Below are 14,593 nucleotides of genomic sequence, written 5' to 3' on the forward strand. Positions count from 1 at the left end.
GGGAGGTCTGGAAGCTTTTGGGAGGTCAGGAGTTGCGTTTCAGTCCCGAGGGAGAGCTCGGATTCGGCGCACTCGGTCGAGGACACGCTCGGATAACCGTCAGGATAAACAAACAGGAAAGGCTGCTGCTGGGTCCGCAGCCAATTTAACACCCCATGAACACGGCGAGCGCGCCAGGAGGATTTTACAGAATGTGCTTTGGGGGGAGCTGAAGTATCTAGAGCAGGAGCTAATGCACAGATCACATTTGTTTGGACCATTTGTGAAAAGATATCATGCTACCTGTGAGATCTGAGTTTCTGATTTATTACATTTGTGGGATGAGGATAGAGGATCATTTTCAAAACTGGCTTGTAGATCTGGGCAGTATGATGGTATAATATCAATATCATGATAAATCGTGCACTTTTCGGAGATATCGCAGGTATCGTGATATATGTTTGTACATTTGGACTCAGTCGATTTGATGCTTGTACCGAATCTTTAAAAATTGTATAATTGTTTGTTTTATTCAAATTTATCATTCGAATTTTAATGATCAGAATTTATTATCATAAATATTAGAATTTTATTTATTTTTTTTTTTTTTAAACAAATAGACATTAAATAAAAATATCATCAGTCTTATTTATAGTGATATACACACACCACTTTAATAGGAAAGCCTGAACCCTTGCTCATTCGTGGTCCAGTTCACTTATCCAGCCAGCCAGTCATGTGTCAGCAGAGCAGTGCGTAAAATCCGCTTCAGCAGCTTCAGATCAAGAGCTTCATGTTCATTAACATCAGAATGAGGAAGAAATTCTCAGCCATCTCGGTGACTCTGATCGTGGCATGGTTGTCGGCACCCATCTGAGTAATTCAGAAACTCCTGGGATTCTCACGTACTAGTGTTTACGCAGAATAGTACGGGGAAAAAAATCCAGCGAGCAGTGGTTCACGCTGACAGAAAGGCTACGGTAACTCAAATAATCACTCTTTACAACTGTGGTGAGCAGAAAAGCATCGCAACAAGTCAAACCTTGTGGTGGATGGGCTACAACAGCAGAAGACCACATCCTCAGCCAAAGACAGGAATCTGAGGCTACAGATCACTCGACAAACTGGACAGGAAACGGTTGAAAAACGTCGCTCGGGCGTCTTGTGCGTTCTGAGATGCTTTTCTGCTCAGCGCGGTTGTAAAGAGTGGTTATTTCAGTTCCTGTCAGCTTGAACCAGACAAGGTGGCACAGTGTCTTAGAGGTTTTGCTGTAATCTTTGTCTCCTAGAAATGTTTTTAATAATACAGACAGAACCAAAATTTCTTACTTGCATACTGTACATATTTAGCATACTTTTTTTTAAAGCTAGTTCTGAGCCTCTGAGCAGTCGTCATGCTGTTCCACCTATCTCTGATTGGCTTCATATGCGACCTCATGTGATTGAAAGCTCATTAACAAGTCTCGATCACACGAGGCATGCTGCATTACATTAACAGCTCTTCAAACCACTTGGCTCTCAGTGCTCAGGCGTCGTTCTTTACACTTCACTAGGCTGCCCCGCTAACCTGTAAAGACCTGTAACCTGTAGGACATTTAATTAGCCTGGCGCATGAGCGTGCTACTCGAAGCTTATTGTCGTCTTGTAAAAGCATAAACAGTCTGCTGGGCTCTATTTCTGAATCTGTTTATGATAGTGACCTTCTGATACACAGCCGCTGAGGGAATTATGGCTAAATAGCTGCTAAATGGCTGATACACAGCGGAACAGCCACATGTGGGAGTAGAAAGTATTACACCATTCCATTCAGTTCAGTCGTGTTTGCGTCACACAAAGTTTAGATTTGAAGATTTGAACAAAACGATTCCTTTTAGTGATTCGAGTCATTTAGTTTAGTGCTAAAATGATTCCAGTTGTCTGTTTACTGATTTCTTCGAAAATAAATGTCAGACATTTCAGACCGTATCAAATTACACTGTTTAGATTTATTTCAGATAAAATACAGCCTCTGTGGTGATAAACTCCCTATGAAACGATTCAAGAACCGTGATTTGATTCAGTATGTTTTCCTTTTGAACCATATATACAAATATAATTTAAGTAGATCTATTGTCCTAGTTGAATCATTTGCAGTGTGTGTTTGTGTATTTGTGTATTTGTGTGTGTGTGTGTGTGTGTGTGTGTGTGTGTGTGTGTGTATGTGCGCACCTTGAAAGTGCCCTTTGACCCTGCAGTCACATGTACCGGGCCCCAACACACACTCCTGTCAATCACACACACACTCTGACCTACAGCACGGATCAGCAAATCTCATCTGTTCAATTTTTAGCTCTTATGGATATGTGTAGCAGACTTGTTTGGAGGTTGGAGTGTGTGTGAGAAGTGAGAGGACAGTGTTAAGGTTACAGTGCCTCGGCTCGCAGACTCTCAGACTTTCGGGCTCTCAGACTTTCAGACTCTTGGTCTCTCAGGCTCTCGGTTTCTCAGACTCTCGGTCTCTCAGGCTCTCGGTCTCTCAGACTCTCAGGCTCTCAGACTCTCAGACTCTCAGACTCTCGGGCTCTCGGGCTCTCAGACTCTCAGACTCTCAGACTCTCAGACTCTAGGGCTCTCAGACTCTCAGACTCTCAGGCTCTCGGGCTCCCAGACTCTCAGACTCTCAGACTCTCGGGCTCTCGGTCTCTCAGGCTCTCGGTCTCTCAGACTCTCGGGCTCTCAGACTCTCAGACTCTCAGACTCTCGGGCTCTCAGACTCTCGGGCTCTCAGATTCTCGGGCTCTTAGATTCTCGGGCTCTCAGACTCTCGGGCTCTCAGACTCTCGGGCTCTCAGATTCTCGGGCTCTTAGATTCTCGGGCTCTCAGACTCTCGGGCTCTCAGACTCTCAGGCTCTTAGATTCTCAGGCTCTCGGACTCTCGGGCTCTCAGACTCTTGGGCTCTCAGACTCTTGGGCTCTCCAGCTGGGACTCAGTATTGAGAGAGTGCATGATTCAGGGTTAGATCATGTCTGAGATATTAACACTGTTGGTGTAGTGAGAGTGTGGATGTGCATTTCTCCGTACACAAGCTGGTGTAGGTGAGAGCAACACGGATGGATGAATAGATTAACACAGTTACAGATTGTGTTATTTGTTTTTATATGTTTATAGAATATAGAATGTGTTGCACAAGTTTTCTTTCTTTCTTTCTTTCTTTCTTTCTTTCTTTCTTTCTTTTGTTTGCATCTTTCTTTCTTCCTCTATTTCTTTTCCTTCCTTCCTTCCTTTCTTTATTTCTGTTCTTTTTCTGTCACTTATAATTTTTCTTTCTTTCTGTTGTTTGCATCTTTCTTTCTTCCTCCATTTCTATTTCTTTCTTTCTTTCTTTCTTTGAGGATAAATAAATCTTGGAAATCAGCAGGAGGTTTATTCCAGTCATGTGACATGCAGCGAGAACGTCACTGTGATTATTTAATGCAGCAGCGTCCATTATTTTTTCTGTAGCACAGACAATGCTGCAGTGGTTGTGAACGTGATTGTGGAGCTTCTTCTTTCTCCCGGCTGCAGTTTGTGCCGCGGAAGCCGGGTCCTGGGCGCGTCGTCCACATCTGTAACCTCCCCGAGGGCAGCTGCACCGAGAACGATGTTATTAACCTGGGCCTGCCCTTCGGCAAAGTCACCAACTACATCCTCATGCGCTCCACACACCAGGTACGACATCACCGCGGGGCGTGACTCCTCTGAACGCCACTGCTGGTGAAGACAAATGAACAAGTTATTGAAACATCATCAAAAAATCATTAGCTATATACAATTAGGCTAAAATATACTGTATTTTTAATCAGTCTTGATATATATATATATATATATATACAGTATATAAATATATGTGTGTGTGTGTGTGTGTGTGTGCAAATTTCAATCAATTTCACAGAATTGTATTACAGCATTATATTTTATCTCTACAATTTTATTTTCTTTATTTATTTTGTCACTGTATCATTTATTTTATTTTTTTCATTATTTTTAAAATAATATAATTATTAGAATTATTAATAAAATTATAATAATTATTATAATGTCAAAAAATAATAATAATATTATTTATTTATTTATTTATTTATTTATTATTATTATTATTATTATTTCTAATTCAGCCTGTGGTCTCAGTGTTCACACTCCGAGCCAGCGCTCATTATACGCCCGTTTGTTGTTGGTTGTCTCCCCCTGGGGTCGAGTGTCCGGTGCTGGCTCAGAGGGAAACAGCTAGAAACACCATGTGATGTGTTTTCTGTTGCAGATGATGTCTCACTCAGCGTCTCCTTTTTTTATTTCATCAAATACTTTGCTAGACCTTTTAATCACTTATCTCCTAATGTCAGCCGGCTCAGATTCGGCTCCTGCATTTCACGACTGCGTGAGACACAGTGTTCCGATTCAGCCTCGTAACTGTCCTGGAGATTTACGGCGCTGGGAAAACCGACACGCCCCAAAGATCTGTTGTGCTAATCCTTTGACATTGTGTGTGTGTGTGTGTTGGTAATTTTCATTTCCAGGCTTTCCTGGAGATGGCGTATGTGGAGGCGGCCCAGGCCATGGTGCAGTACTACCAGCTCCATCCGGCCACCATCAACGACCAGAAGCTCCTCATCCGCATGTCCAAGAGATACAAGGAGCTGCAGCTCAAGGTGAGGAGCTCACCTGCTAACACCTCACGTCCTGCTAAATACCTTTAATGTGGTTAATTTTATTTAAACACACACACAAACACACACACACCACCCTCTTCGGCCACTACAAGTCTGAATTCTACGCTTATTTATTTATTGCATTAAATAAAATGAATTTAAATTTATTATATAAATTCTACTAATTAATTAACCAAGTAATTCATTATTTTATAGCTAGTGAACATAATTAAATTCAATTACAAACTACATACAAGCACTACTTTAATTCCTAGTAGATGTTTTTATGTATCGTTTGCCTCGTTATTTAATCATTAATATTTTGAATTTTTTAAAAAACAATATTTATATGTATATTTATTTATATTATAAAATTCTAAAAGTTGATTTTTTAAAATATATGAAAGATGCTATGTAAATAAAGTTGTAATTAATATTCTTATAAAGAATGTTTTTCATGACTAAATTCAGCTTTTTTTTAAATTTGACATTTCAGTAAGTCACTGATACATTTTTACATTGATTTTTTTTTTTAGAATTATTTTAACTTTATTTAACTTAATTATTTTACACAGAATAGAATCTTGAATCTACATAAATGCAAACACAATCCCTGTGTGTGTCTCTTCCTGTGTGAACGCAGAAACCTGGTAAGGACGTGGAGTCCATCATCCAGGACATCAACTCTCAGAGGGAGAGAGAGGAGCTGCACGAGATGGACCGGTAAGAGAGAAATAATCGCTGAGACGTGTGAATATTTTCATCAAATATCTTCAAATCAAATATTTTCAATAACGTAACCACAAGAGCTCATATCAATACTCTTTTTATCAAATTACCTCTTGAAATCTTTTCTCATGAATATACCACTAAAATACCCTTAAAGTTGTATTTCAATTTTTTTTTTAATTATTACAATTTTTGAAGATTTTATTTATATTATGTAGGGTTTAAAAGTCAAATGCCAGTTTTACTCAGCTGATTATCGAGTATTATTATTTATTTATTATTTACGTCTTCTAAAATTTTGTGTTCTTGAATTAAAAACTAAACCTAAAGGCTAGCACGTGTTTCCGCTGAGACACATGAACTTCCTTTTTTTTCGAACTGCTGCTCACGCTACATCACAGGGCAGCGTAAGACACTCACATACACATGATTGGCTAGTGTCGCTGTGATTGACAGGGGAGAGAGACTATGCCCCTCCCACCCAGAGAGCTCAGCCAGTTTTGCCCTCTTGGACTCTGATCCATCATCAGGATTCAAACCTGCGTTCTCTGGACAGAATGCTTTTCTGCTGCTTTCTGTTGAGAGCCCTCGACTTCTTCAGGTTTTTAGTCACGCCGTAGCTTAGAAGTAGTAAAAATCCACGAATACACGCCCAAATCTTCATGAACTTGCTTCAAACGTTGATGCAGTACATTCCAAACTTTATTTCGTACACCAGACATCTCTCCAATCAGCCTAGAAGAGGAGAAACCCATGTACCAGAAATGGATTGACAAGACGACCAGTGACCTCGTATGTCTTCTTCCTCGTTATCTGTATAACCTTCAAAAATGTTTTACCAACTATTTGTGTTTTATAGGTATCCCCCGGAACGGGCACGTTCTCGCAGCCCCGTCACCCGCTCCCTGACTCCGCCCTCACACAGCCCCAGCTTCACCTCCTGCAGCTCCACCCACAGCCCCCAGGCGGCACCCTGGATGAACGGCATTGGCCCGCGGCGAGGATCGTGGGACTGGACGTCGCGCGACAGGGACGAGTGGCGGAACGGCGAGGACGACAGGCCCAACGAGCGCAGGAAGCCCTACCTCAAACCAGCAGACGAGCGCAGCAGGGACCGCTATTTCTCCTCCCACCATCCCGCCGACGATTTCTATAAGAAGGAAAAGCTGCTGCGCGTGTCCCAGCACCAGAGACACGAGGCGAAGTTCAAGAGGAGAGACGGAAGCGGGGATCGTCACAGGAGCAGACATTCAGAATCCGAGCTAACGGAGGACGGGAGAGGCAGGAGGACGAGCAGGAGGCACGAGAGGGAGGAGAGAGAGGCTAACAGTCAGGTACACTACAGTACACATCGTCTGAAAAACATAAATCTGAGGGAGTTCACAATTTCTTTACAGATAAAGGGAACTGTAAAAGGTTTGAGAACCCCCGTTTCCTACACAGATCTTCTCTGTGCTTTAACTGAACACTGACGGCGTTCCTTTAAACGGGGATTTAATACTGAGTTTGCTTGTACATGGTTGAAAATCCCAGGCCAGTGGATGTTCAAATTAAAACTAGTGTAAAACATTGACAGTGTACTGAGTGGGTGGTTTGTGTGTGTGTGTGTGTGTGTGTGTGTGTGTGTGGTCCACAGAAAGAATCTGCAGAGCACCGAGCCAAAGACAGATCGTCATCTCCGCACAGCAGCAAACCTACAGAGCCCAGCGAGGGCGAGCGTGACCGAGAGAGTGAGGTAACTCCACCACAGACATGACATAACAGACACAACATGGCAGCTGTGTTACACAGTGTACGTAACAAGAACCCTTAATCAGAGCCAGGACTATCAAATTCGTACATCGACGCAAAATTTCCCATACTGTTCTCTCTCTGTCTTACGTTCCAGCACTTAACCCATAAACTCGATAGGAAGATAATTAAGAATCACATCCGGAAGTGATTTATTCCTCTTATTTATCCGTTTGCAGATTGTCCACGAAGCGGGTTAGTTCCTGTTACGAGTTAATAGCAGCTATAGACAGCTGTTCCCTCACTAGCCTCTCTGTTTTCTGTTGTCAGAGCTGCTGTTATGGACAATTAATCAACAACTTCTGACCAATCAGAGTACAGAATTCAGCCAATCTGTGGTTTAACGTGTTTATAGGAACAGCTTAGAATATTTGTGAACACTGATGGCTTTAGTCCAGAAGGTGCTTGAGCCAAATCATGAAATTTACTGTAGAACTGTCAGTAACTCTGTTATTATTTTAAATCTCTCGTCCGCAGGTGGAGGAGTGTGGAAGTGGGGAGGACACGGAGGGCGAGTGCTGGTACCCTAAGAGCATGGAGGAGCTGGTGACAGTAGACGAGGTGGGAGAAGAAGACGACTCCATTGTGGAGCCTGATCTCCCCGAGCTGCAGGAGGAGGAACGTGAGGAGCAGGAAGAGGAGGAGCGTGAGGAGGAGGAGGCAGAGGAAGAGCCCACGCCGGCAAAGGAGGAGAAACGGGAGTCGGTGTCGGCTCCGGACGCTGGAACGGAAGAAACGTCGAGGTCTAATCAGACGGAGTGCACTGAAGCTCCGTCCTCTCACATCTGCCTCTTCCCCAATCAAGCGTTTAAAAGCGCGCTGGAGGAGGCAGCAGAGCCGTGTGTATCTCTGACACACACGACAACACACACCGTCGAGACACACACCACCACAACACAAATCGCGCCCAAGAGTGTGTGTGAGACGGAAAAGGTCACAGACACACACGCGGGCGGTGAGACGGAGAGGACGAGTGAGGCTGAGAAGAAGGAGACGCAGCATGTGGAGGAGAACCAGAAGAGAGGTACACACACACACACACACACACACAGTGTTATACTGATATTAAAGACCAAAAAAATCTAGAATCTCCATTTCCATCCATATTTTAAACAGACAAGTTCATTGTCCTCTGAGCCTCACATGGGTCTAACTGAGGTAAAGTAGCTAGCTAACGTTTCTGTATATAGCTAGCTAACTTTAACTTTTGGCTCGTAACTTTATCATTTTTTAAATAGATTCTGCCACAGTCATGCACCGTGTACTTTAGTTACCGGCTCTGTTTATTTTAGGAAGACGGGCTTATTATTATTATTATTAAATCTAAACCCGGGGTGTAAATTTGAGCTCTCCTCGCCTCCTGCCTGTAAACAGCAGTTCCTCTTCCGTGTCCTCTGGCTCAAACATGAAATAGCAAATCAAGTAATCTCTCATGCACCAAAATAGTTTGTCATCTCCGGACCTGATTTGAAGAAGGCAGCGTATGACATCTGGTAACCAGAAATAGACAAAGATTGACCAAAACAGTCTGGTAAAATATGATCAAATGAATAATGTGGGTTTTTTTTTTCTGATTTCAGACACAGTTCAGCAGAGCTCACAGCCTGCGAGTTCACCGCAGAGGATTGGCATCAAAGCTCCGTCGCCGTCACGAGAGCAGGAGAAGATCATCAGCGAGCACAGCATCCCGCTAGGTAACCCCACACTCCAATCCGGTCTCGAGACGGTTTCTGATTTGACTTTGACTCAGATTACTGGCATTTGGATTTGGACTTGTCTCAGTCTTGCTAATGCTAATTATAGTCTTCTACAAAACATTATCATTGGCACAATGCGCAAATGAAGCCAACTATTTAAACTAAAGGCTTGACCTCGAAAAAAAAATGATGGTTTCCGGTCTCGTTCTTGACTCTCGCATTCATCTGGACATGACCTTGACTTGGCCTTGACTGCCTCAGATTCAGTCTTGACTAGAACTTGGCCAGTCCTTGTCTTTGACTTGACAATGGCAGTCTTGACTACATCCCTGACTGTTTCTAACCGATAGCTTTCCCACAATAAACCCTAGTGAGTTTGCTTTAGGCAAATGCACGTGAGCTGATTTGAACCCATATAAAATAAATTAAACTTGGTGTCTGGTCTCTTCGTCATCACCTCTCCAGCCAACACTTACGTTTCACACCTCTACGTAATGTCTTACCTTCAGTTATAAATAAATAAATAAATAATACTTCTCAACAAAATATCTGTATATTACTGTAGTCTGATTTATTCTGTATCAGTGGAACTCATTGTCCATTCCATATGAAATCCATTTTCTCATAATACTCTATTTTTGGTCCAAAAGCGTCCTTTAAATAAATGAATAGACCAAACACTTAAATCCTGTATCTGTGTGTCTGTAATGTACGGTGAGACGGAAGCAAGTACGATGTAACAATGTAAATAGGCAAACAAAATTAGAATTAAACACAGAGCAGGAGAACACAATCAGACAACAAACCAATGACAGAAGAGGGACGGAGGCAGGACTACAAACACAAGCACATGGGGTTCGTCACCACGGGACCCACGACGCACATTTAACGTCGAACAGCCGACTCGTACAAACATACACCCACACACACGTGACAAGCCAAAGACGTGTCCTCATGTACACAAAAGTGATGCACAGCGATTCTAAAGACACGCGTGGTACGATAACTCCTCCGATTTTGTGTATGCGTATCGATGTGACCGCAGTGAACACTGACTTTATGTGTGCGTGTGTGTTGTTTCAGGTGTGGAGTTCATCGTCCCCAGCACAGGTTTCTACTGCAAACTCTGCAGCCTTTTCTACACCAGCGAGGAGATGGCCAAGACCACACACTGCCGGAGCACCGTACACTACCGCAACCTGCAGGTCTGAAAACGACTTCGTAGACATATTTATCGTAGAACTCGTAGACATATTTATGGCCATCTTACACTTCGGCCACTTTGCCTGGATGAAGCTTGTAGACAGTGAAGCCCGCCAAATACGCAGACACAGAGGCGCCAAATAGAGCTGACGATTTCCTAAAGACAGAGGTCAATTGATTAACACTAACCATCTGCACCACACACAAGTAAGCGCGCGCATCCAAGAGGCTTTGTGTCAGCTGTGTAAGATAAGTAGGCTGATAACAGTAATGGCATGCCGAGATACCGAGAGCTGGCGCTCGGAGACAGATTTCATTACCCGCCCCATCAATACACCACACCGTTATTAGTTATGACAAGACGAGCTCGGCGGGCTGAAAGTGGACTCGAGGGGACGGCTCACGAGGACACACGGGTCGAGACAAAAACAGCCCTGAATATACATTTAAATTAGAACGTAAGAAAGACCGCACTAAATCGTTTGAGTAAAACAAAAAACAATACACTCGTGAAAATACAAGACATTTTTATTTTCGTTCATACATATATTGAAGTATATATTGATATAGATAAGGTGTTCGTTTGTGTTTAGAGTTATCATTATCATACTAAATATCTGAGTAATGACTAATTAACAATCCCTAAAGTGCATTTTTTCATAATTCATAATTACACAAAAGCCAGGCATTGATGCGTTCTTCACTCCGCCCCAGAAACGTGTGGCACTTTCTGTGCAGCCAGATAATTCCTGTTTTATCAGAAAGATCACTCATCGAGTAAAAAACTGATTCAAATCTCATTCGACTCTACATATTTTATCTTTAGACACCACATCTTACCTAATGCACCTTTAATGCTGTGTTCGAATGAGCTCAGAGGTTGTCTGTATGTTAACTGATCTAAAGAACAAATACTAGCATATACTGTATAACTCATTTAAAAATAAACCCGTGCTGCAGTGATTACTGTGAAGGCCGTGTTGATTTGAGGTCATGTGGTTTAGGAGACTTTCCGAGTTGAGAGGGCGTTCTTCAGAAATTATGAGTCCCAAGCTTTATTTTTTTCCTATCTTTACATTTCTAATATACACAAACAGATAGATATATACATGTATAAACAAAACACACTACAGTTATTCACTGAATTCTTCATATATTCTGTAAAGTCCAAAAATCTGACGTTCACAGTCATATTCCTCAGGCTGTATTCACTCAGGGTGTTACAGTGTGTCTTTACTGACTGAAAGCCAAAGAGATGTAAACACATAGCGCACTGAAGAGAGGACTAATGGAATAATTAGTGTGAGAATGTGTGTGTTCATAACAACGTGGCCTTTAGAAACCATTAGTGTGTGAAGGGCAGCAGGCGCTGACCGGGCGTGTGGTCAGGATCGAGTTGCCCATTAGTCACCCTCAGACACACATCTCTCTCTCTCTCTCTCTCTCTCTCTCTCTCTCTCTCTCTCTCTCACACACACACACACACACACACACACACACACACACACACACACACACACACACACACTGCAGGCATTCACAGCGTGAAGAGCTACAGCTGCTCTGTCACTCACAGCACTGTGGAGACAGAATGAGAGACAGAGACAGAGAGGGGGGATTTGATTAGTAATACAGTAACACACTCAGTGTCATGCTATTATAGGAAATTAATCAACACCGGTGTGGTGTGATGAAGTGGAGGGACTGTCACCACCCCGAAGTTATAACACAGCACTTTACCAATCCATTTATCTATTTATCCATCCTTCTTTTTATCCATTTAGAGTTACTGTTAGAAGGTGCTGATTCATCCCGTAGCTGGTTGGTGGACGCCAGGTGGTGATGATAAAGTGGGCGGAGTGACTGTTAGGATCAGTGTAATCTCACCACCTAGGACTTGGTCACATGGTCACATGATCACATGGTCACATGGTCACGTATGTGCTGCCTGTAATGCAGTACTGCATTTAGAAACCCAGGGGCGACAGAAAGGGAGGCATAAAAATAATAAAAATGGGGTAAAGGGGGTGTTCCCACTGCTCTGGGTGTGTGTTCACGGTGTGTGTGTGTGTGTGTGTGTGTGTGTGTGTGTGTGTTCACTACTGTGTGTGTGCACTTGGATGGGTTAAATGCAGAGCACAAATTCCGAGTCACCCTACTTGGCCACAAGTCACTTCACTTCACTTCACTTGTGTAGATGTCCGGTTGTGTCTCCTTTCTCTAAGTTTGTTCTTGTTGGTTGTGTGTGTGCAGAAGTACCTGTCTCAGCTGGCCGAGGAAAGCCTGCTGCACCTCCGTTCTGACGCAGAGTGAAAATCACACACAGCCTGAGACTTCAGCAGTGTGAGCACCACTCACTCACTCACTCACTCACTCAGAGCGGAGGAGGAGAACCGGAGCAGGCCAGAGAGAGAGAGAGAGAGAGAGAGAGAGAGAGAGAGAGAGAGAACGTGTGTGAGAGAGAAATGATGCTGACCCATGCAAACGTTCTGCACGTTCTGCAATCTTAAAGAAAATGTCACGTTTCCATCAACCGCTGAAGAAGAGCGACGAGATGACGTCATTGAGACGCTGTCCTAGAGCAGCCTTCTGCACATTTAAAGCAAACTTCAGAAAATGATCAAATTTCCATCAACCGCTGAAGAAGAGCGACGAGATGACGTCATTGAGACGCAGACCGTCACGGAAAGACAGGAGCACGCGCTTTTTACGTCATCACATTTTATCACATCTGCTCTCCTATACAGCAAAGTGTTTCTTTTCTTTTTTTAAACATAATGGCTTTTTTTAATTAAAGAGTCATTTAGTAATTTTTCTGATGTTTCTAAATTGATATAAAGACAGTTGGATGGAAAGACACTGAAACAGACTGAAGCGCTGCAGGGGAAGCACGGCTCACCGAATAGGGCCTGACTTGAATGTGTAAATTGTTAGTGATACACTAATTGTGTCTTGAAAGAAGCAGTCCGTTCACCAGAGCGTGCCTTTTCACACTACATGGGTGTGAGCTGTGCTCTAAATAACACCACGGGGAAATATTAAGGGGAAGTCGGCCATTTTGGAGCACAGCTCACACCACAAAGTCGGAGTGTACAGAGTAATAAGGAAATGTGCTAATACATTTGGAGTGAATATGGCTAAGGCCTGGTTAGCATGATGGCATTTCCCTTTTTAAGGCGATGTGTCAATCAAAGGAAGTATTAAGTTATTATTTTTGATGCACTGGATGTCCTCGAAAACTGGAAGACGACGACTGCCTTTCGAATCAGGACTCCGCACAGTCCTTGTCCTCAGGTCAATGAGAAATGACTCATGTTAATAATGCAAGATATTTTATTTAAAAAAAAAAAATACAAAACAAAACCAGGACTCAACCCTTTTTTTCGTCCTCGCTGTGTATAACGCTTTTTTGAAATGTAGTGCCACTTGAACCGGACCATGTGTGTTGTTTCTCGTGTCTGAGGCGAATCTGTGTACAGAATCAAGTGAAGTGTGTGTGCCAGTAGTTTGCAGTAAGGGGGACGGGTTGTGGAAGACCTTTTCTTCCGCATGTTTTATACACTATTATTATCAGTGTCCTGCTTTCTGAGACACCTCCGTTTTTTTTTTTTTTGAAAATGTTACTCAGATGTTTCGATGCAAATTCTTCAATAAACATTTGGAGAAATACTCATGTTGCGTTGCTTTGTGTGTGTGTGTGTGTGTGAGGTACAAACAACAAAATATTTTGATAACAGTATTAAAAAAGTATTTTTAGTGATCTTAGTCTTTGTAGTTATTAAATAAATATAGAATATATTTATACATATATATATATATAAGTAGAATTTTTTTTTCAAGAAGTACAGCAGCTGTTTACAGGAATATTTACAGCAGCTATTTACAGGAATTTGTCTTGATGTCAGGTGCAAACACAGAATCAAAGATATAAAGTCAAGGGGGAGATGAAATGAAGAATACAAAAAAACAAAAAGTGAGAGGGGTCGGCTGCAATCTGTGGCAGCAGCAAACCAGACTGCGATGGAGGAAGTGAGAATAGATTCGATGATGGCAGTGTAGAAGGTGACCATCAGCTTCACGGGGAGGTGGAACTTCTGCAGCTGCCGCAAGACGTACAGCCTCTGCTGAGCCCTCATGGTGATGGAGCTGATGTTCTGGGTGATGGTGGTACCCAGGAAGCGGAAGGACTCGACAGAGGTCACCGGAGTGTCACGGAGGATGACGGGAGGGTGGGGGTTTGGATCCTTCCTGAAATCCACCATCATCTCCGCTGTCTTGAGAGCGTTGAGCTCCAGGTTGTTCGTGCTGCACCATGACACCAGACGGTCCATCTCACTTCTGTAGGAATTCTGTACAGAATTATGTTCTGTAATATTTCACATTGCAAGGATTTTTTTATCAGTAATTTTCACATTTTCACATTTTCCTCTTAATTGAAGGTTATTTTTTTTTTTTTAAGAAAAAGTCAAAGTTATTTCTGATTCTTAAAACCATCTAAAGATATGGATATGTTCTATAATAATTTATG

The 14,593-nt window shown here is 42.6% G+C and overlaps 1 protein-coding gene across 3 annotated transcripts in view; it reads left to right on the forward strand.

Annotated features, from left to right (window-relative positions):
* The window catches only part of rbm20 (RNA binding motif protein 20), a 52,080-nt gene extending 38,346 nt beyond the window's left edge, over nucleotides 1-13,734 (forward strand). Inside the window, exons 6-14 of one of the 3 annotated variants that reach the window (XM_034299789.2) lie at nucleotides 3,462-3,668; nucleotides 4,514-4,645; nucleotides 5,289-5,368; nucleotides 6,234-6,708; nucleotides 7,011-7,109; nucleotides 7,643-8,189; nucleotides 8,746-8,859; nucleotides 9,946-10,067; nucleotides 12,319-13,734. In XM_034299789.2, the coding sequence (XP_034155680.2) occupies nucleotides 3,462-3,668; nucleotides 4,514-4,645; nucleotides 5,289-5,368; nucleotides 6,234-6,708; nucleotides 7,011-7,109; nucleotides 7,643-8,189; nucleotides 8,746-8,859; nucleotides 9,946-10,067; nucleotides 12,319-12,378 (1,836 nt within the window). In that variant the 3' untranslated portion in view covers nucleotides 12,379-13,734. The remainder of the gene's footprint in view (nucleotides 1-3,461; nucleotides 3,669-4,513; nucleotides 4,646-5,288; nucleotides 5,369-6,233; nucleotides 6,709-7,010; nucleotides 7,110-7,642; nucleotides 8,190-8,745; nucleotides 8,860-9,945; nucleotides 10,068-12,318) is intronic. The other 2 variants (XM_053229413.1, XM_053229414.1) reach the window with 2 other exon arrangements.
* The last annotated feature ends 859 nt before the right edge of the window (nucleotides 13,735-14,593 follow it).

The sequence above is a fragment of the Pangasianodon hypophthalmus genome, chromosome 25 (genome assembly GCF_027358585.1).
Source record: "Pangasianodon hypophthalmus isolate fPanHyp1 chromosome 25, fPanHyp1.pri, whole genome shotgun sequence".
Classification (NCBI taxonomy): domain Eukaryota; kingdom Metazoa; phylum Chordata; class Actinopteri; order Siluriformes; family Pangasiidae; genus Pangasianodon; species Pangasianodon hypophthalmus.